Source organism: Antechinus flavipes, chromosome 3 (genome assembly GCF_016432865.1).
Source record: "Antechinus flavipes isolate AdamAnt ecotype Samford, QLD, Australia chromosome 3, AdamAnt_v2, whole genome shotgun sequence".
Classification (NCBI taxonomy): Eukaryota; Metazoa; Chordata; class Mammalia; order Dasyuromorphia; family Dasyuridae; genus Antechinus; species Antechinus flavipes.
Window position 1 is genome coordinate 382459573 of NC_067400.1, and position 24164 is coordinate 382483736.

Consider the following 24164-nt stretch of genomic DNA (forward strand, 5'->3'; position numbering starts at 1 on the left):
TTTCACTATAAGTATTTTTCTCTATAATCCTATATATATATATTTTTTATGCATTTAAAAACATTAAAGACATCAAGAGACCAAACTGAAAAAGGAGTCCTTGACACAAAAATGTCAACTTTTGTGATAATTTAGATACGATTCTACTTGAAAGCAGGAAATGGAACTAGGCTAGAAATCCTTTTCTGTTCTGTCAGTTTGATTTATCAGGGCTCTACCTCTGACACCTTCTATACCCTTTCTAATAACTTACCTTTTGAAGCCAGATTAAGAGTACAGTTACCCACAGCCAGAAGGGGATTCAGATCTGATGTTGAATGTCTACTGATGATATTGCCTCCTAAAGACTTTGTAAAGAAAACAAAAATTGATTTCTTTATTCCATTAGTAATACATGCTTTAAAATACAAGTGAAAAAAAATTCAAAGTTTGGGGATTGTAAGGAACCCTAGGGAGTAAGGAATTCTAGTTAGTTTCGGCCATGTCTTTTTGTAACTTTTTGCTGAGAACATGAGAACATGCTTGCAGGTATCTGACGGAATGTCTGGAAAATATAAGAAGAAAAGGCCATCCTCCTTGAGCATTGATTAATAAGTTTCCTTTATTGCTGACCTGTTTGCCTTAGAAACCTTGGAAACTCAGGATTCCCTGAGCAAATGCAGTCATCCTAAAGTAATGAACAAATATTCTCCTTCGTGGGTCCCTTGAGATGGAGCACCCTGCACCTGGAAGGCTGCTTCATCTCATGAGTCATATATCAAATGGAAATACTCAGTACAGTGCTTTCTTTGATCTCAGTTTATAAAAGTCCCTTAGTGGGAAAGAGACTTTGAGAATCTCACTCAGGATGGACTGTACACCTTGCCTGGGAACTTTCCCTCTCTGAGACTCTAAATGGCTGTGACTAGGGATTCTCCCAACCATGAAATTCAGATGTCAGTGCTTACTTGGAGCGGTGATGATGTATGTTGTATGTTGCTTATTTGTTGGTTATATTGTCTTTATTGCTATTGTGGCCACTGTGTTAACTCCGTATTACTTGTATACTTATATTTCTTCTTCCCTTATGTCTTTTTTGAATCAAGGTTCTGAGCAGTAGTAAACTTGCACCCACCTCCCTTAAGTCTGTGCCTGTTAAATGTAAATCCTGAACCTAGATTAACCCTACTAGGATCTATACTATCTTTTCTTGAGCAAATAGAACATAGTGCTAATAGCTGAGATTTAGTGTGAAAGAATACCTACTGCCACATTCCTGATCTGTGACCCTGCCAGAGTTCTCAGATGCTTTAAGAGAGCCCGGTATGTTTGAGTCTTCTCTACTGGAAGCTCCAAGATCATATCAGTCAGGATATCTTTCAGTTGAGCTAGGCTACAACCAGCACCTATTGTCAGCCCTGAAACCAAGATATTTCAAATCAATAAGATGTATGCAATGTTAATTACCTATCCTTATCACAAAACATATTACACTTTAAAGCTTTGGATCTGAAAAACTGAAAAACTATTGTGGTGTTTATTGATATGCAATAGTTGAGGTGACTCAATGAAAATTAAAAGGATAATTAACACTTTGCAGACTGGCAGATTTATCTAACACTACCTACTAAGCTGCCTGAGCTAGTTGATATTGCTTAGTTATAGTTAAGATTTCTTAATCATAAGCTGATTATTCAATAATAGAGGATAAATAGTTTCAAAATTAGTCTCAATGTCTAAAAAGAGGAGGATGGCAAGGAGAAAAGTGATTACATTGTTTAAACCCTTTGACCTTGTAATTCCATTACTGAGCCCAAAGAAAATGAGTCAGAAACAATTCTTTGAACAGTTAGCAGCGCTTTTTTATGATAACAAAAAAATAGAAACAAAAAATTAGATAATAGAGTGAGTATCTAACGACTGGAGTACAGTTGAAAAAAGTTACATGGATGAATGTATTGCCCTAGAGAAAATAAGAAATACATAAAATTTAGAGAAAAATGGGAATACATGCTGCACTAAATAGTCCCTATCTCTTTACCAAGAGGAGGAAAGAGAGCTTCATCAGCTCTTTTCTAAAACTAATGTTGGTCATTAAAATTAATTGTAGTTTAGTTGCCTTTTAATGTTATTTTCTTTTTACATTGCACAGTTAGTACTCCTTGTTGGCAAATGCTCTCAAAGGTTTTTCTTTGTCTCAGACTATTTGTTTAAATTTCTTTGTTAAAAAGATTGGTTTGATAGGGGCATATTGATATACTGAAAAATGACATATAAGGCTGATTTAAGAAAAACCTGGAAAGACTTACATGAACTGATGCTGATTGAAATGAGCTTAGAACAAAGAGAACATCGTATATGGTAACAGCAAAGTTATATGATGATCATCATATCATTAATTATGATAAACTTAAGTTTCTCTCAGCAATACATTTATCCAAGACAATTCCCATAGATTTGGGATGAAAAATGCCATCTGCATCCAGAGACAGAACTGTGGAGACTGAATGCAGATCAAAGCATATTTTTTTTAATGCTTTTAAAATTTGTTTGTTTTTTCTTTCTTTTATTTTTTTCCCTTAGTTCTGATTTTTCTTTCACAACAGGAATAATGTGGAAATGTGTTTAAAATGATTGTATGTGTATAACCTATATCAGATTGCTTGCTGTCTTGGGGAAGGGGAAGGAAAGAGAGAAAAGGAGAAAAGAAAATTTGGAATTCAAAATCTTACAAAAGTGAACATTGAAAACTATCTTTGTGTGTTAATTACTATTGAATAGAAAAAAAGAGAAATGATATGTAAAAACAAAAGGAATCAATACTTGTTTTTTGTGTTTTAAAGAAGAGTGAGACTCAACCATCATCTTCTTTTTGTACATAATAATAATTAGGAAGAGTTGTTACTTTTACTTTCCCATTAGGCAGAGTAAATCGTGTAGTTAATATATCATAAGCCAATAAGCAAAGATTTTAAGAACTCACCATTGTCTTTGTAATTTACAGCATTAAGTTCTGCAATTCCATCAGGAGAAATGATAACTGAGTGAAAAATTCCTTTGAATTTCATATCAGGTCCTAAGAGGTACAAAAATAAGAATAAGACTTTTAAAAAACCAAGTGGATATTTTTCTGATCTTGAAATCATAATGACAATTGATGAACGACCAAAACATAAGTAGTTTCATTGCTTCCTTTAAAAGCATATTGTATATATAGGGCTGTTCAAAAATTTTGACCATGTTCACAAGGAGCAAGTTCCCTGGCTTCTACATACCCACAGTGGTGTTTCCCATAACAATTGGTGCATCTGGATATTTGGCTTTCACTTCCAGAAGGTCTCTTAGTGTTACAGGAGAAATCCAAGTTATTCGCTCTCCATAGAAAATCCTTGTAGTTTTAGTTTGTTTCTCAGCCATCAACTGGTAGAAAAAGAATATATAACTTCAATATCATCTTGTAATTTACATATCTTGCCTCTGTATTTTCACTCTATTCTTAGACTATTAATCATCTTTGAAGGAGTAATGAAAGTAATTTGTAATAATTACAACAGCTTGACTCTCTGAAGGAACATGAAAATAAAATTTTAACAAAAAGTATTAGGCTAAAAGCATAGCATGCTTTCATGAACAGCATGGTAACAACTATGCTTGACTTACCATTAGTTCAGGAGGAAAAATAAATTCTTGGGTTGGATCCAATGGCAGAAACTCCTCTTCTTGAAATAGTTTTTCACATGTCTTTAAAAAAAAATCCCAGTGATTACTTTTAGTATTTTAGTTGGCTATAAGTAAAGAATTATAAATAAACCTCATAAACCCAACACTAATTCCAAGAGTTTTCCTTTATTGGGTCACCTTCTCTTTACCTCTAGATGGGAGTATCTAGGGTCAGCTAGAAGATCAGTAACAAAACAAATAGCATGGGTTTAGGGATGGAGAATTACTCTGTACCTCTTCCCTTTTATTTTGGATATCTCTCCTCTACTCCTCCTAATTTGCATATGATGATTTGCACAACTATTTGCTGAATTGAATTAAATTACTTCTGATCCTCTGCTCTCTTTTTACGTTTCTCTTTCTCTAACCATGTGTCTGTTATCCTTTCCCCATTTCATCCCTTTTGCAATAAGTGAAATAAGTGAAAAAGAAAATGAAAAATTAAATAGGAAAAAGAAAAGTTAGTGATGGAACCTTACAAGAATTACTTTGCTATTTTGTCTCCTTTAGACTATAAATTCTTGAGGCCATAGTATTTTCACTTGTCCTATGTATAATGATGAATCTGTGCAATATGTTTCAAAGAATTATAATGAATAGCAAGATTTGTGATTTGGCTTTTTCAGGGGAAGTTTGTATCCAGGGTTGAGCCAGAGGCCTCAGGCTCACATCTTCCATTGTTGAGAAACCTAGAGAAGTAAAAAGGCCTTTTTTTGATGTTCTTTAAAAATTATTAGCCTCAAGTGAAATCAAAAGGGTCAAAAAATTTTCTATGGGATACTTGAGAGAAGCCTATTTAAAGGGAAGGAAGTGATTATAGTTCTTGAAAGAAAATTAACTGACTTGAGCCCCCCTTGACACTGAAAGAAATAAGGAAGTAAAGCACCTTTTTGATCCAGGTTGTTGATAATTCCATAAAACAAGCTTGATTGGCTTACATAATACCTTATGAATTAAGAATTAAATGCAGAATCAAGGGAATACTTTTATAGAGTTTTGACTGAATGGAAAGCCGAGGAAAAGGCAAAAGTTGTCTTTGCACCTTTTCTAAATAAGGGCTAATAGTTTTAAAGTGAAGGAAGAAGAAAGAATGAGACTCATTAACAGTTAATATAGATACCCTATTTCTCTGACCAGGGGGATTTGCATTTCAACAAGAAACAGTCCTTTAGCCAAAAGCAATGCTCCTGTAAAAAGGAGGGACAGATATAAAAACCTTCTTGGGGTCCCTCAAATTATACCAAATAAGTTCCCATTCCTCTACCTAGAAGGTAAGCCCAAAATTTAACTTAAATTACCATATTTTCTTGCTCAGAATCCAGCAATTCACTTTCTTTTTGATCAAAGCAACAGAAGCCATTTTCCTTACTCTGACAACAATCAGTAGCCTAGGGAAGGAAAAAAAAAAGCAACAATGAGGCTAATGCTGATCACCAGAATCCTTAAAGGAAAAGAATTACAGTAGTGACTAATAACTAAAAACTTCCCTATTATATTTATAAAGTGTAATGTACTGAAGTGAGAGGCTGTACAGTGTAGTGGATAGTGGGTCTGCTTTTGACATAAATGAGCTTTTTGATCATGGGCAAGTCATTTAACTTTTCAGTTCTCTAGGTGATTTTTTAGTCTCTAGGCTAAGTTATTAGTCAAGACTTAATTGTTGAATTAGTGATACTCCTTCTAGATCACAGATTGCACCCAAAACCTACCCCCCCAAAAGTATCAGTGTTTCTGATTCTAATTGAGGAGAGAAATATATCTTATCCCTTTTATGTATTTTCCAATATGTAAGCCTACAGACTATGCATACTGTTTGACATCCAAATGCTAGTTTCTTAATTACTGAAATTTGAAATAATCATTTAATAATAGTGGAAAGACATGGTGGATTGAGAACTGGACTAGGAATCAGCAAGCCTGGGCTCATATTCCATCTCTGACATATATTCTTTGCATGAACCTTAACTTCTCAATCTTCTCTCTAAAACAGGAGCTTTCTATTAGGTCTATTACTGATCCTGATCTCAGAAAAATAAATATTTAGAAGCCGACTGAACACATGGTTTTTGTATTAGGACCAAAATATCGTCTGAGGGAGGTTTTTTGTTTTTGTTTGGCCATTCAATACACAGTTTGGCTCAAGAATCGTGTTATGTAAAAGTAACAAAGTCTTAGTTTTAAAATTACTCAGCAGTTACACTTTTAGGGCTGAGAGAGCATAAGAAATGTTATATATTAAATAGAGTGATCTAAAATAAGATTAAAGTCCTCAAGGAGCACAATTCATTTTGCTTAAACCAGTAATCTCTGATCAGAATTTGGAAGCGAGCCTTTGCTAACTTCTTGCTACAAATCCAGCCTTCTGTTTACTCTCCCTGACACTGCCATTCAATCTCCCACCTCTGAAGCATTTCATAGACTGTCTCCTTCCTCACCTTCTCTTCTTGGAGCCACTAGAGCTCCCTGAAAGGTTTGGTTCAAATATCATTTCCTTTAAGAAACCTTAATTATTTCCTCTAGTTGTAAATTCCCCCTTTAAGTAGTATGATTCCTTTTTGGTATAAATCCTGTACTTAATAATATGGGAATTTATTGTAGCCTCTTAATAATAATTAAAAAAAAAAAAAAAAGGCCAAGGTTGTTCATTGCATCCAGGGCCATCCCCAATCATCCTAATCTCTATCTGATGGCTGGACCCAGATGGCTCTGGAGGGGAAAGTGAGGCAGGTGACCTTGAACAGTTTCCCTCATTTAACTCCAATTCACTTGCATGTCGTGGCATCAGCTCCCTTATGTCATGGTGCTCTTTAAGAACAAAGAACAAACAACAATATCCTACTATGTGGCAAGGCCCTGGTGATAGACACCTGTGGTGCAAATTTTAAAAATGAAATATTCTTGACCTGAAAAAACTGACACTGTCTTGAAACTTGAAGGAGTTGTGTATAAACAGTGATGAAAAGGAAAGAAAAATTTGCAAATAAATAAGTGTATATACAATGTAAACAGTATGTATATAATACTTATACTCATGAGTGTATATAAAAATATATAAAGTGAATAAAAGGTAATAGAGAAGGACAACTGACATGTTGGGACAGTGAGGAAAGGCTTCATATAAAAGGTGACAACTGTGCTGAGATTAAAAAAAACAAGAAATAATTGGGAGATTAAAAAGCATATATTAAAAGTAAGCAGTCTGTGCCTATGCACATATATTCTATGCACCTGAAAATAGGAGAGGGAGTATTTTATAGAGAAACAATCAGAAGGAAAGTTTGGCCAAGTTGTAGATATGTGAGGATTAGTAATGTATTATAAGGCTGGAAAGGTGGATTGGAACCAAATTGTAAAAGATTTTAAATGTGAAATAGGGAAGATTGCATTAAACATTAATTAGTGGGGAAAAAAGCAGGAAGCATTGAGGTTAATGGAACAAAAGTGTGATAAGATCAAACTTGTACTCTGGTGAGCTAGTGAATATTTAACAACCAGTTCTCTGAGAAAAGAAATGCATACACATTCATTTAAGGTTTATCTGCATTTTTTTTTTTTTTGCATTTTCCTCCTCATTTTTTTAAGAATAAATATTCAACAAAACACTTTTTTTATTGTTTTGTTGATTTCTGAGATATAAAATGCTCATGTTGGAACAGTCAAATTTTCTTGGGTCAGTATAAATTGCTCCAGAACACCCCTGGACTTGTATTTTAGGAATATCTATTTGGCAGCAGTTCAGAGGATGCATTGGAAAGAGGAAAGACTTGAGAACGTAATACTTACTAGAATGCTATTGCAATAGTCCAGGCAAGAGAGGCTGAAAACATAGATAGTAGTCTTGTGAGTGGAAAGATGGAGATAGGTACAAGAGAGGTGAAGATTAAAAGATAAAATTTGGCATCTGATTAGAAACTCTTTGGGGATGCAGGAAAGTGAGGGGTTGAGTTTTGAACTTAAGCACCTGGAGAATGAGATACCAATGAGAGAAAAAAACAGTAAGATGAAAATTCCTGCAGGAAAAAATTTTCTCACTTTTGTTATTTGTGTCCCCAATTCTGCATATATTAAAGACATTTAATAGCTATTTATTAACAGATTAATTGATAAAACATTTCTGTACAAGGGATTTGAATCAAAAACAGGGGCACAACATACAACCTGAAAAAATAAATAGGTGATGTAAAGAATTTAAATAAATTTTCATTATACAGCAATCAAAAAATAATAATATTAAGGGATCTAGGTAAAGAGCCAAAAATAAAGCTGTAACCATCTTAAAAGAATTAAGTGCTTCCATTAAAGTCAGTTAACAATGTCCCAAGTGAGACAAGCAATATCATATTAATAATAATTTTAACAACTTATATTGCCATAGCATTTTAAGGTTTACAAATCAATAGAGAGATCTATATGCATTTAGATAGATAAATAGATAGATAGATGGATATAAATACATATATAATTTGGCTATCATAGCCCCCATTTGTAAGGTGGATAGTGCAAATATTATTATTACAATTTTATTCACAACAAAATTAAACTCAGAGAAGTTGTGACATAAAGCAATACAATGAGGTCTCTATTTTTCCATTGGATAATAATAATGGATCTAACCATAGCTCTAAATCCTTTACCCTGCCATCTCCACCCTGACTCCTGCATTTTAATTCACTGGCAAAAATAAAATAAAAGGATTTTTATCCCTTCTTACATTACAAAAAGTCTTGCAAGCATCTACTATGGGCCGATATCCAGTGCAACGGCACAAGTTACCTGAATGAGAAAAAAAAAATTTGTGTTAACTGTGCATATGAACATGTATTACATTCTTCCCGTATATCATCTAGTTTATTACTACAATGAGAAACGTGTAATTCTAATTTTTTTTAATATTTTATTTTATTTTATAATGACTTTATATTGACAGAACCCATGCCAGGGTAATTTTTTACATTATCCCTTGCACTCGCTTCTGTTCCGATTTTTCCCCTCCCTCCCTCTACCCCCTCCCCTAGATGGCAAGCAGTCCTATATATGTTAGATATGTCACAGTATATCCTAGATACAATATATGTTTGCAGAACCGAACAGTTCTCCTGGTGCACAGGGAGAATTGGATTCAGAAGGTAAAAATAACCTGGGAAGAAAAACAAAAATGCAAATAGTTCACATTCGTTTCCCAGTGTTCTTTCTTTGGGTGTAGCTACTTCTGTCCATCATTTATCAATTGAAACTGAGTTAGGTCTCTTTGTCAAAGAACTCCACTTCCATCAGAAAAATCTTCATACAATATTGTTGTCGAAGTGTATAACGATCTCCTGGTTCTGCTCATTTCACTTAGCATTAGTTCATGTAAGTCTCCCCAAGCCTCTCTGTATTCATCCTGCTGGTCATTTCTTACAGAACAATAATATTCCATAACATTCATATACCACAATTTACCCAGCCATTCTCCAATCAATGGGCATCCATTCATTTTCCAGCTTCTAGCCACTACAAACAGGGCTGCCACAAACATTTTGGCACATACAGGTCCCTTTCCCTTCTTTAGTATTTCTTTGGGATAGAAGCCCAATAGAAATACTGCTGGATCAAAGGGTATGCCGTGTAATTCTAAATTAGAACACTAATGGCAATTTCAAACCATATTCTCTCCTCTCTGTCAAGTATCTGGAATGTCTGATAGAGAATACTGAAAGAAAAATGAAGGCCACATATTCTGACAGCTCTAATACATATATGTGCTCTCTAATGTCAATGAATTATGACCTCATCCCTATGAGTTTTTTCTCCATTAGTGCAAGTTCCCAACTAGAGATTCAAAGAGAAAAGTTTTGGGGTTATTAAAAAAACTGTACAATTTCCTGATTGCAATTCTGCTCTTTCCTGTTCATTCTGGATCTATTAATTGTCCACCTAGAGAAGAGATTTTTAACCTGAGGCCTATGAATTCACCTTTTAAAAGTATTTCAATAATTGCACTTCAACATAATTTCTTTCCTTTAAAATGATATATATTTTATTGATTTTATTCAGAGACATTCTTTTGAAAAGAAGCCTGTAGGCTCTACCAAACTTTCAAAGAGGTTCATTTCCCACAAAAAGGTTAAAAATCCCTAATCTAGATTATCTGTCCAAGATTTGTCTAGGATGGAGCAATTTATGTGTTATTCACCTAAATATATATCATAGTCTGTACAAGAGGCCTTTGTGTTTTTCTAATATGGATCATTTTGAGTGACTGAGAAATTAATCTAGGAAACACTGCAATGTCTCTGGACTTAATGTAATCTGTATATCTCCATTCACTAATAAGTTAATCTGAAAGACATCATCATCTATAAGGAATCATTTTTTCCATTAGGATTGTGCACAACTTCATGACAGTGGAATGTACCTTTGGTGAGCATAACTCTATCTAACAGAATTTTATATTAAGGATGTTACTTCTGCTGTATTTTTCAAGGACTTATGTGATTTCTAATATGCATTGGAGGCACATTGTTGGAGGAAAGTTTTAAGGCACTACTTTGCTCTACAGAATCAAATGACTTTTAATTGGTATAACAAAAAGGACATTGGGATATCACAATGTGTCTTTTTAATCTTTCAATCATTTCTTGACTTTAAAGTTGTAAGATATAGTATATCATTTATGAATGTCTCTTTCCTTCTCATATATGCATCAATACATGAATAGATCATTCTCAAGATTTTTTTTTAGTTATAGGAATTTAGGCAGTACTGACGTTTTCTCAGCTGCCTTTTCTTTAATATCATAATTGCCCATGATTAGCACCCATTCCTCAGTATCCTCAAAATAGTAACATTTTCAGGATGGATCTTCTTCTCTGAGTACAGCTACTCTAGTCTACCTGTTCTTCACATCTTTGTTGCTTTTTGTGCCATTTCCACTTCCTCTTGAAGCACACTGGGAACTGGAATGTTAGCATCTAACCTTGACTGTTCCACTATTGTTGATAGAAGAAAGAGTTCGAGAACTATTTTTGAAAACTATTTTTCACTTTTTGTCTATCATTGTCCTTCTACTTTCTAGCTCCATTGTTTTCAGGATAATTTCACTTAATTAGAATTCTCATCAAGCTTTCTATAGCTTTTTTCCCCTCTACTATTTCTTGCTGTTTTTATGAAGCAGCATTGCTCATGAAATTCCACTATCCTCCTTCATAAGATGTGACAAATGAATTAACATTCTAGTCATGTACTGCCAAAGGCTGCTAGGACTTTCAATTTAGCTAACAGATCAATACTTTGCAGCCTGGGAAGTTTCTAGAAACTTTTAGTTTGCTTATTGTATTGTATTCAATTACACTGAATAAAATTCTTTATGAAAATAATAGTCTGTTTTTTTATTTAATCCCTATTTTTATTTTGGGGTATTTTTAATTGAATCAGTGATTTTAAAACTAGTTAAACAAAACTGAAACATCTTAAGCTTTAATATCATATGTAATATTTTATTATAACTCTTCTTTATAGCTTTATCTAAATTATTTTTACTAAGAAAACTACAGTTGACAGTGGAGTAGCAGAAAGTGACTCAGTGAGGAGCTTCACAGAAAAACTCCAAAAAGGTCTAAAAAAATGCACTCAACCAAATGCTGATGGGGGAATCAAAAAAAAAAAAGTCACAGTGAGTTATTTGTCCAGCCCAGGTCAGCATAGGAAGACAAAAATGGGATGCAGCTCAGAAAAGAACATAACTACCTTAGAACATTCCAGCATTCAGAGAGAATTTATGACCTGGGGAAAGGAGTCCCAAACCCACACTGGGACTTGTAATTTTGTTTTCTATTAGTCCAGGTTACAGATGGAGGGAGGACTGACAAGGAGTCCTAGGCCCTCTCACTCACTCAGAGTGATCTCAAGCTCTAGCAGTATACCAAGAAATGAGGAAATCCAAAAGCAAATGACTATGTGGTTTACAATACAGGAACAGGGTGAGGTCTTACTTTCCAGCTGCTAGTTCAATCTGAAGCCAGGGCAAATATCTCAAAACAAAGGGGAACATTTAGTTCTGTTAGACTGAAAAAGCAGAGCTTCCCAGGTGGCTGACAGCAGCTGAGTCCAGCAACAGTTTGCTTTAGTTCTAATATAAAACCAGGTCTAGAACTTGCAAAGTTCTTCATCATTTGAGACGAGGTTGGGGAGAGAGCAATCAGACTTTATCCTGTATAATGCCATCTTAGCAGCGCTGAAAGCTTGCAAGTCCCAAGTGTGAGCTGTCCCTGAAATTCTAATAGTCAAAGAACCTAGCAATAAGACCAATCCAAAGAATGCAGCAATAGGATCAGTCCAGACCTTCCCTACAGCAATACCTAGAACCTGGCTTTAATATCATATCTGTAGTTAGAAAATTGGAAGAATAATAACAGCCACAGCAACAACAACAAAAATAATCCTGTAATAAAAAAGCTATTTTGTTGGCAGATGCTCAAAACACAAACCCCCCCAAAAGAGAATAACTCCAAAACATCTAAAAATAAAACAGCTTAGGCACAAATTCAACTAGAATTCCTGAAAGAAATGAAGCAAGAGTTAGAAAGAGTTAGAAATGTTTTTGTCCATGAAATAAAATAGCCAGGGGAAAATGTGGGGAAATTAGAATGGTTGGAGAAAACCTTGGATACAATTAACTTAGCATAAGAGGTACAAAATCTTGTCCATGAAGCAAACTTTCTCAAGTTTAAAATGCACCAAATAAAAACCAATTTCTCAATGGGACAATGAGAAATATTAAAACAAAATCAAAAGACTGAAAATAATTTTAAAAAATATGATTTCATTGCAAAAACAATATCCTGGACAAACAAAGAAGAAAAAAAAATTAAGTCATCTGACTATGTGAATGCTATGAACAAAACAAAAGCTTAGACATCATATTTCAAGGAATCTTAAAAGAAAACTCCCTAGATGTCTTGGAAAAAGATACAAAGTAGAGAACAAAGTAAAAACTGAAGGAATCTGCCAACCACTTTTTATAACCCTAAAATAAAACCTCCCAGGAATGCTGTAACCAAAATACAGAGCTTCTGGATAAAAGAAAAAGTACTGAAAGCAGCTAGAAAGAAATAATTGAAGAAGCCACATACATGATTTGCCAGTCACTAGTTATAAAGAAATAAGCAACTTGAATTCCATATTTCTAAAGTATATCCACTAATTACTCAGAAAAACTAAAAAAAAATTTATAGGAGAAAAAAATGATTTTTTTTATAAAATAGAGGATTTTCAAGCATTCCTTATGAAAAGACCAGAACTAAGTTAAAATTTTAGATTCAAACACATGAATTAAGCAAATATGAATAAACAATACTGGTCAAGAATAAATTGTTAACATTTGAACATTATTTTCATTGGAACTGATCAAAAGAGGAAGTTTCACACACAAATGAATATGAAAAATACATTTTACTCAAAAGGGGAACAGGAGAAAATGTAAAGAATAGAAAAGAAGGAATAATGGTAGATTAAGAGAAGGATTAGTCTTTAAGCAAAACAAATCTTTATCTTTTATCTTTGTCAGCCTCCTACTGGCCACAATTTTATTTATATGAGCAGCATATTTGAAATAGGTCAATTTGAACTTGCTTCAATTACATAACATGGCTTTGCATTTTTATTATGTTTTTACTGTGCTATTTATGTATTTTTCTTTTCTTGAACATGCTAATGTCCTAATTGAACACTGAGAACTGATTCAAAATGACTACTACTTTGGGAATCAGTCATTTTTTTCTTGTCAGATGTATTCAAATTTATTTTCTATAAAGTTATTTTATACCTCTCACTTTTTTTAAGTGCCTCTATTTTGAAGAAAGTATTAATAACATATAGACAATAGCCCTCTGTACATAAGCCTTTGAACTTTTTGCTTCCTTACTCTGAGCCACAATTTCCAAAATATTTCTCACTGTCCTCTCTTTGGCCCACCTTTGCATTGAATTATTAAATTAAAAAGCAGATGATGACTTAGGATGGTCTTACTGAGTTTCTCACAGAATTTTTCTAGCTTTCTACCTTCTGCAACTGAGATGTTGAAGATGTAAACAACAGCTTAGATATATACTGAGCTATTTATAAAACCAGTCTTGAAAAAATCTGAATTCATACTTACCTCCAAGAGCTTCCATTAACTGATCCATGGAGGGTTTCGGAATGTTTCTCAAAAGAGAGTACAAAGACATCACCATTCCAGGGCTACAGAATCCACACTGAGTCCCATGGCATTTGGCAATTCTTTCCTAGAATAACAGACAACAATGACTCATATTTAAAACCTATAATATTCATTGATTCCCCCTTTTCTACCACTGACTTACAGACCTGGGAGTGTAATTCCTAGTTCACAAATACTCACCAATATAAACAATCTAGTAGTACTACAATAGTCACAATACAATGCAAGGAATTTAATCAAGATAGTTGCAACATCCTTCACACAGAAATATTCTGGTATTGAATCAGTATCTGTGAGAAGTAAACTTTGATTTATTCTTCTTTTTTGGGCAGGATCAGCAACTCAATCTTGTGGTGGGTCTTTTTCCTGTACAGAATTATTTGGCTTATATGTAAATAGACAATGGAGTAGTTTGTGTGCTGGACTTGAAGGCAGAAAGATCCAAGTTCAAATCCTGCTTCTTGCCTCAGGTCACACAGATAATAAGTCACAGACAATATTTTAATCCAGGTCACAATATATGTGAATGGTAAAATGAGTAGACCAGTGATATGTTGAAAATAAAAGAGAAAAGATGGACTAATCAGGTGGTACATCGAATCACTCAGTATTTGGAAGGAAAAAAAAGGAAGGTCTCTGATGAATTGGGTAGATCATCCATGGAAAATTTGTAGAAATGAAATAGACAAGAATCACAAGGATAAAGAAAGCATTGTAGGGTTTCAATGAAAATAGTATCTGGAGTAACAAAACTGACTTTGTGAAATATCAAAGCATTAGTGGTGGAAGAAGAAGCAAGAAATATCTTCTATCAAAATATCCTCTCACCTGCACTGGATGAATCCTGGTTTTGGTGTTTCCTATACCTTCTACTGTGGTGACAGCAGTCCCATACAGAGAGCATATGGAAAGCAGACAGGCATTGGCTGAATAGTGTCTTCAGAACACAAAAAGGAAAAGTAAATCAATTATCCTTCTATGAACTAGATATAATTTTAATTGCTTTGTCTGAACGAAGTTGCTAACTTCAAGTACTATTTCCTCTACCTTTATTTATTTCATTTACCCTTTAAACAGATACTCAGATATCATCATATTATAAATAACTTACTATGATGCAAATTTCTAATTTAGTCAACCTTGCACATTCATTACTTTAGCACAATTTTAACTCCAATTTCTAGTCAGAGGACTAGGTAGGGAAAAATAGGTCAATAACATAATTTGGATATTATTCTCCTTGCTGTAGATGAACTGATATATCTAATTTAACAAGCTCAACACTGACAAGAACAACAATGATGTAGATATAGAAACATGAATGTTTCCAGCTAAAAGAGATGAAAATTATTGATAGATATGATAAATAGGTCAAAAACTTGTAAAAAAAAGTTTTAGAATAGACATTAATCATTAAATTTCTCAAATATAATCACAAGTGGTATAACACAATCCAAGAGTGGAATCAAAAGGCCCTCCACGGAATAATATTTGCATAAACTCAGTCAACAAAAGGTTGAGCCAGTCTTTAAAAGGAGTAAGTTATATAGATGTGTTTGTGCAACTAGAGGGGTTGGTGATAGCAATTTGAGACTAGGTCATTGCCACCAAAAATTATAGAAAAGTTATCCTTAAAGAGAATATTTAGTAATCAGAGTAGATTATGCAAGACAATGAATGAGAATATAAAATTATTGTAGGCTACAAAAAATGAATAGTTACTTAATACCTAGCAAAATATGACCTAATAGTCAGACATAGACATCAGAAATGTGCTATCTTTCAGGAACAGCCATGGAAGATATCACCAGATTACAATCATAGACCTGAAAACATCCCAGAAAAACATCCAACTAATTTGACAGGAATCAACTATTATTTCAGATAAACTATTGTTTACAATTGCCTAAATAAGACATTGAATCATAAAAACTTAAGAATATTGGTTTTAATAGATATCACTATTACAAATATTCATAGTTTTGAAGCAATATTAGTCAAAAACGTGACCTAGCAATAAAAAATCTGGAAGCAGGATGAGGTTTTTAGGGTTATCCTGTTTGCTACTGAAGTTGGACGGAGGAAGTTTTCAGAGAGCCTACAGTAGATGATCTTATGTCTTAATTTATTATTTTTCAATAATTTTCAGTAATATCTGGTATTTCATGACCCCATTTGGGATTTTCTTAGCATTGATAGTGAAGTGGTTTGCCATTCCTTCTGCAGCCAAGTAAAACAGGGATTTAAATGACTTGCTCAGTCACATAGTTAGTAAGTGTCTGAGTGAGGAACTCAAGATGATGTCTTCCTGACTCCAGGTAGGGCACTCTATCCACTGGGCCACCTACCTGCTTAAAAACTTTAAATATTATACAATGTCATTTTTATCATTTCTGCTATTATTTGGAAAATAATATCCAAAATAAAAAGGTAAAAGTTCCAAATTATAAAAGTTAATACATCATTTTCAAGACTCTAAGGAAAGATACCTTATCTTCTTAGTCCCTGGGTCATATCTTGATATCATCACTGTGCAAGCTCCACAGCCACCTCCTCCACAGCCATATTTTGTCCCTGTCAAACGAACTTGAAGGGCAGTAGTCAAAGAAAATCCTTTTCTGATGTTTTCTCTTTGAATTATTCACTATATTCTGACTAAAACAAGTTTTTATATCCATTTCTATAGCTAAAATTCAAGAGGCTTAATTTTGGAGGAAAAAAACGCTGTTACGTACAACAGACTAGATAATAAACTTCTGATTATCTTTCTGATTAATCTAGTCTCCTTCCCTTCCTTTGCAGTTCAGTCCCAAACAGCCAGCAATTTAAAATATTAGACTGAAAGAGGGAGGAGCCTGTGATATTTGATCATTTGAGTTTGGATTTGCTTGAATATTAAGCTTTATGAATGTAACTTTGTCCCAAAGACAAATAAATATAAATGAATTTATTTTTTGCCATTTATCTCAATCCCCAGAGGTAGGAAATAAAGTCAACATTTCAACCAGGAGTCTAAAAAGAAAGATATCATTATTGTCTAGGGAGGAGCAACAACCTAATGTCCTCTCTCCTGTTCACATAGTCAAGGGATGCTGGGTGGAAACAACTCCCTTCCAGACTCTCTTGGTCCCATTCCTATCAACCTTACTCCTTCAGAATCTCATTGTACCCTCTAGAATCCTCCTTTAATATTAACCAACTTCTTTTTGTTTTAGACCTCTTCCTATAAAAGTCCTTTAATGTCCTTGCACTCACAAGACCTAATGTTTAAAAGGATTGCACATATTAAACCCATGTCAGATTGCTTAGTATCTTGGGGAAGGGAATGGAAGGGAAGGAAGGGAGGGAGGATTTGGAATACAAGGTTTTACAAAAATAAATGTTGAAAACTGTCCTTACATGTATTTGAGAAAATAAAAAAAGAAGATACCGTATTCCTAGACACCTTCTCCAAGAGTGGATGTACTTTCTAACATCTATCACTTCCCCCTATGATAGATAGGGGAAATAAAAGAGCAGGGGAAGGAGTAAGTATAATCCTTCTTCCTCATTACGACTTCCAGACCCATATTTGGTTGCAACCTCACTCAGCAATCTCTCCTCTCCATCCATTTCTATCACCCAATCCAGAGTCTAGCTGCTTTTATCCACCAAGCCCTCTTTTTCAAGTTCAACACCTTAACTCACAGTTTTCCAGACTATCTCAATTCCATTTCTATATAAGTATTTCAATATATGTTATTGTCTCCTCAAACATCCTCATCTTACAGTCTATTCTCCTCCTTACTCATAATCTATACCTTTACCCTTAATACCTTACATAGATACACTTCACAGATAAATAATAAATGCCCAATGAATTCAGATCAATTCAATTACCTAGAATATTTCTGATGTACAGTATTATCTGGTGTAACTGGTAGATGAGAACTGACTGAGTGCTTTATTTAAAAAAAAAAGTTCAAGGGCTTTCAAATAAATTTATGTATTCATAGAGTAGTTTCACCAAAGATAATTTTTAAAACGACATGAGAATATAGAGTAATTTAAAAACTTTAAACTCATGTCATTAAATAAAAAGCAATCCTTTCTTACTTTCTTATTTATTCTATTTTCTTTTTAAAAATCTTTTTTGGTCATATTTTTGGTTTTTCCAAATAGATCCTTCCATATTCTCTATCCAATGAGCTCTTTAACACAAAAAATTTTAAAATATCTGGCTAGGCAGAAGTAGCTCGCCATACCCAATCAATAGTAGTGTCTGAGAGGAAATGCAATATTGCACATGGGAGTCTGGAATTCTCCAACCAAGGAGAATTGAATACCTCTTCCTCTACACTCCCAACCAAGGGCACACTAATTGTACTAAAGAAAGAGACAGGGAGCTCTGTTATGACTCTATAAGTGATTTAATAATCTTAATGGGTTACTTTCATGATCTGAAGGCCAGTGTCAGACAATTCACTGGATCTCAGATGCCCACTATGAAGTCTGAGATGCAGATGCAGTCTGGCCAAACTATTCAGTGGATCACCACAAAGATCCAAAAGTCCCATGGTAATTATAAAAATCAAGCAAAGGGAGGAGAAAATGCAAAGTGAAATTACATATATCATTAAGACTTTGGAATATGTTTGGCAAGCAGTTCTAATTTTGGGCTTGGGTCGCAGGGCTTGGGCATCATACCAGCACCTTTGGATCAATTCCTAGACACCCAAGGTTATGTGGCGGACAGAGTGAAAGTTATGCTCTGGTCACCGTATCCTTATTATATCTTACAGCTTATATTTGGTTACATATCTTTGTTATGGCTTTTTTTCAACTGAATAGTACCTCACAAGACCTTATGCTGGTCAATTTGAGTAAGTTCCTAGACACACACAAAGTTATTTGCTAAGCACAGTGTTCTTGTAATAGCTTTTTCTCCTCACCGCTTGGACTGGCTTTTACCCCAATAGTATGGCTTTCACCAATTAGGGCTCCAACACACACCCATCATCCATCAATTCTAAAAATATGAAAGGAGGTGCATTTTTTTAACTCTTCAGGATCAAACTTGGTCATTATAATTTTTTTAGTTTATCAATAGTTTTTTTTTTTGTTTTAAGTGAGAATATTTTGTATCAAACAATAACTGGAAATACAAATCTTATTTTCTTCTTCCCTCAATTTTGTTCCCCCTTTCCTTTATGAGGATGTTTTGCTCTATTGGTGGTCTCATTTCCATGAAGAGTTCTCCTAAACATTTCTTAAATGATGTTTCTCAATTCTAAAATATTGATTAGTGTATCTTTTATAATTCATTGCTTTAATTCTCATACCACTAATTAACTCAAATATTTATATCCTTTTGTTGTTCCATTCCATGCATTCTGAGTAAGAACAAAGACAGGACTGGAACATTGGTAATGGTTGATGGATGATTATGGATGGATGGATGAAACAAAAATTTAATAATCACTTCTTGCTACTTAACAGGAAGCGTGCTAAGCATTTTACAAACATCAGCTCATGTGAGATGATAGGTGCAATTATTACTCTAATTTTACAATTAAGGCATATGAGGATAAAATTATTTATGTGGGATCACACAACCAATAAATATTTGCCAGTTTTGAATTTAAGTATTACTGACTTCAAGCCTTCTCTTCTATTTACTGTGTCACCTAGCTATCTCCAAAGACCTAATTGTGAAGTGGAGACTTGTCCCATAAGTATTTCTATGAATTACAATTTTAAAATGAGAATAAAATTTGCCTAGCATTTTTTTCATAAACAGCTTTGTAAGGCAAATAGTATAAGTTCTTTTATCCCCATTTTACAGAAGAAGAAACTAAGCTTTTCAGAATTTAAGTGACTTGCTAGTCATCTTATCTACAGTGATCTACTGTTAATAAAATTAACAGTAAGTAATAAGATTAATAAGAAATTACTGTTAATAAATTTCTAAAGTGGGGTTCAGACCCAAGTCCTTTGATGCCAAATCCAGCATCTTCCACTCAGCTCTCAAGATCATTAATATGGTTAAAAATAGAACCTATTTTAGAGAGTCAGAGTACCTGAGATTGAATCCTGGGCTTTCCACTTACTACTCTGTATGGCCTTGAATAAGAGATTTGACCTATCTGGGCCTCAGTTTTCTCATCTTTACAATGGTATCTAGAACCTTTCTGGCTATAAATCTATGGTCTTTTAATCCAAGTCCAATCCCCTTATACCAATAACTTGCAAAATCATATAGCAAGTGGGTAGATGTCACTTTTTGTTGAATGATGAGTATAGATGTCATTTTTTTGTTGATAGGTGTCTGTGTTCTTCCTCTTTACACATTATCCCTCCATCAACCCAGGAAGAAATCCTTAAAAGATTTTTAAAACTCCTTATCCTTTAAAGCCCAATTCAAATGTCCTATATGAAGCCTCCCTTTATCTTCTCAATTAGTAATATCCTCTCCCCTTTTGAGCGTCACAAAGTACCTGAGTTCAAATCATAACTCTGCTACTTAACACCTGTATGAATGCAGGCAACTCAACATTTCTCTGTCTCAGTTTCCTCATCTATAAAATAAGAGCCTTGGATTATCTTATTTCTGAGGTCCTCCTCCAGTTCTAAATCAAAGCTCCAGTGTACACATAAGATTTTCATTTTGTATTACCATTTTACATTTATTCTGTATTATTTTACATTATAAGTCATATCTCTCTATACAACTCTAATCTTCATATGGAAAAGTCTCTTATTTAAACATTGTGTCTTCCAAAATTCCAAGATAATGCTCTAAATAAAGTAGGTGGTTAATAAATGTATGTCAAATTGTACACAGCAACAAGATTATGCGATGATCAATTCTGATTGATATGACTCTTTTCAGCAATGAGGTGATTCAGATCAATTCTAAGAGACTTATGATGGAGAGAGTCATCTGTATCCAGACAGAGGACTGGGGGGAGACTGAATGTTGATCACCTTTTATGCTGTTGTTTGCTTGCTTTTTGTTTTCTTTCTCATTTTTTCCTTTTTTGATCTGATTTTTCTTGTGCAGCATGATAATTGTGGAAATATGTATAAAAGAATTGCACATATTTAACATATATTAGATTATTTGCTGTCTAAAGGAGGGAATGGGAGGAAAAGGGAAAAAATTTGGAAGGTTTTGCAAAGGTAAATGTTGAAAATTATTCATATATTTTGAAAATAAAAATATAAACATATGTCAAATTGAAATGAATCTGACTAGAAGACCTTTTCGAAGTACTTTTGAAAGTGTAAGGAAAATTGCTGAGAATTGGCTCAGGGATTTGCCTTTGGACTTTTACAACCATGTACTTATGTGGATGAAATGGAGTCACTAAATTTATAAATGGGGAATTGATGAGATGACAAGAGTCCTCAAGAGAAGAGAAAGTTTATAGCCTGATACTGGGTTGTTGTTTAGAACATCATAGGGTTTTAGACCTAGAATGAAAGAAATGTTGGAGGTCTGATATAATCTTTTCATTTCATAGATAAGGAAACAGACCCCTAGAGAAGTTAAGTGGCTTACCCAGAGACATATAAGTATTAAGTATTTGGTTCACAATTCAAACTCCATTCAGGAGAAGACATTAAAGACCTGAAACATAGTAAGTATGTTATCCATATGTAAACCCATCATGCTCTATCTCTGTCCTTGTTTCATCCTCTCCAGTGATCATATGCATGTCTTTGGGAAGATGTACTTTAAGTATATGAGCCAGAATGTTTGATTGTAAAACTTAATATAAGGTTCCCAACCTGCAAATCTGAGTAAGCTAACTTTAAAGCACTTGATATAAAACTATATAAAATGAGTTACTTATATTACAACTACACAGAGACACACAGATGTAATGAAAGGATACGTTTCTTCCTCAAATATGACAACAACATTGTTTCAGGGTCTGCATTCTTCTCTCTTACCTACACCAAGGAGAAAAATGTAGAGATTTATATTAAAACACTGATCCAGGGTCACAGATTGATAAATCAATACTTGCCAGAAGAAAGTTATTCTGAGAAACAAATTTTCAAGGGAAGCAATTATTGCCCACTTTGGCATCTGTCCTAGAGGAGCAAAAGTCCAAATCAAAGTTTCATTTGGGCAAGGAGACCATATGTGTTGCAACTAGATAGTTAGGACATTGAAGGGATTTGCAAGTATTGATTTAGTTAAATAATATGTAAAACATTATATTTAATTATATAGATAATATTTCTCACGCATCCAGTTAGCATCTACCCCATTCTCTTTTCCTTCATACTACAATTTTTCCTTTTTTGATTTCAGAATTTTATTCTTGAAACCTCCCATTTCTCCTGGGTTGATTTGCTGAATATTAGTTCATGGATTTTATTTATCCTTCTTTGAATACTTTGAAATCTGCTCTCCCAAAATAACTCATATTTATATTTTACTTTAACATTTAGGAAAAGTTGACAGCCTATTGGAAAATCTGGGCTCAATCTTGCCTTTGACACTTATTTTAGTCTGTGACTATTTGGAACAATTAATCAGTCTGAATCTCCAGTGATTCTCTAAGATGGGGATTCTTGACTTCAAATCCATCAGTAGATTTCAGAAAGTCTATTAACTTAGAGGGAGGAAAATTATATCTTTATTACCACTAACTTCTAGGTAAAATTTAGTATTTCTTTCAATTATCAGTTTTAAAAAACTTACATTATTCTGAGAAGGGATTCATGGGTTTCACCAGATTTCCAAAAGGGTCCATGACACAAAAAGAAATTAATAACTCCTCCCCTTAAGAATTATTGACTCTATTAAAGAGGAGATTTCTGCCATTAGTGGGGTTTCTATATCAATGATATTGTATCTAGCAATGACAATCAACATGGAGGTAGGAATTTGTGTTAAAAACTGCACTTGCCAATTTAATCAATGGGAATGATAACTAATTTTTAAAAATCAGTTTTAATAAGGATATTTATAATCTTAAAAGACAAAATTTATCTTTATAATAGAATAAATAAGACAATCTTTTTCTTTTCAGATAAGTATATTTTGATTAAATAACGGGAGATTGAAGCAGCTAGGTATAGGAGAGAAGACGGTTGATAGAGCTTTGGACTAGAAATCAGGAAAAACTGAATTCATATCTGACACCTGAAAATCACTGTGTGACCTTTGAAAATTTACTAAACCTTTGTCTATCTGAATTTCCTCCTCTGTAAAGGAGACATAATAATAGCACCTACCTAACAGTGAGGTTGTGAGGATAAAACGAAATAATATTTAGAGAATTAATTGCAAACTTTAAAATGTCATATGAAATGAGCTATTATTATTAGTTATTATTAGTCCTGAATTCACTCCATATATTTATTTTGGAAGTCAACATTAAACAGTTTGTAACCTAAATGCAATACAATGTCCTGGAAGAACAGTTTTTTGGGGAAGGAAATTGCTTATAAAGAAATAAAACTACAGAATAATATAGTAGAATATTATATGATAAATCAGACTATTAGTTAAAGATTTGATAGTTGATGTAGAGGAGTCATTTAAACCTTTCTGTGACTCAGTTTCCCCTCCACAAAGTAGAACAATAATTCCTGAGGCTTATCTTGAACACAGTAAATGTTCAGTAAATGTTGACCCTTCTACTGATATCTTCCCTGCACTGCCTGAAAGTGTTCATTTCACTTAATTATATTGTCTGAAGTACCCAACAATCAAAAATCTGGTTGAGCTAATTAATAAGAAGGTTCTTTTAGCTATGTGACCCTGGGCAAATCACTTAACCCCAATTGTCTCAGCAATAGATAGATAGATAGATGGACAGATAGATAGATAGATAGATAAGAAGGCTCCTTTTAAATGGGCAGATAACAAATTGGCAAATATGACAAAAACTGGAAGAGTTCAATGTTTGAAGCAGTACACAAAGACAGCTACTGTTGCTTGAGCTGTCAACCATTCTGGTAAGCAATTTGAAATTACATTAAGAAAGTTGCCAAAATGTTCATGCATTTTTACCCTTTTTATCCCCCTACTTAGACATACACTCCAAGGAAGTCAAAGATAGAAAGGACCAATGACATATGGAAGTTTATTATAGCTGCTGAAATATTTTAGTATTGTTGGTTTTGAAAGAATTTCTGCAATAGACTTTGGGTTTTGAAGAAATTACATTTATAAAAGTGCTAAAATGTCAATCATAATATTTCTATAGCAGCTTAATGAAAAGCAGGGAATTGAATAGTAAAATTCTATCAATATTCACTC

At 33.7% G+C, this 24164-nt stretch overlaps 1 protein-coding gene across 1 annotated transcript in view; it reads right to left on the bottom strand.

Moving 5' to 3' along the window:
- The window catches only part of LOC127554416 (aldehyde oxidase 1-like), an 83899-nt gene that overhangs the window by 57393 nt on the left and 2342 nt on the right, over positions 1-24164 (bottom strand). Inside the window, exons 2-12 of the mRNA XM_051985907.1 lie at positions 21781-21838; positions 16390-16486; positions 14729-14837; positions 13838-13964; positions 8411-8472; positions 4998-5087; positions 3640-3720; positions 3255-3399; positions 2963-3055; positions 1246-1397; positions 254-347 (exon numbers count right to left, since the gene is read on the bottom strand). Of these exons, the coding sequence (XP_051841867.1) occupies positions 254-347; positions 1246-1397; positions 2963-3055; positions 3255-3399; positions 3640-3720; positions 4998-5087; positions 8411-8472; positions 13838-13964; positions 14729-14837; positions 16390-16486; positions 21781-21838 (1108 nt within the window). The remainder of the gene's footprint in view (positions 1-253; positions 348-1245; positions 1398-2962; positions 3056-3254; positions 3400-3639; positions 3721-4997; positions 5088-8410; positions 8473-13837; positions 13965-14728; positions 14838-16389; positions 16487-21780; positions 21839-24164) is intronic.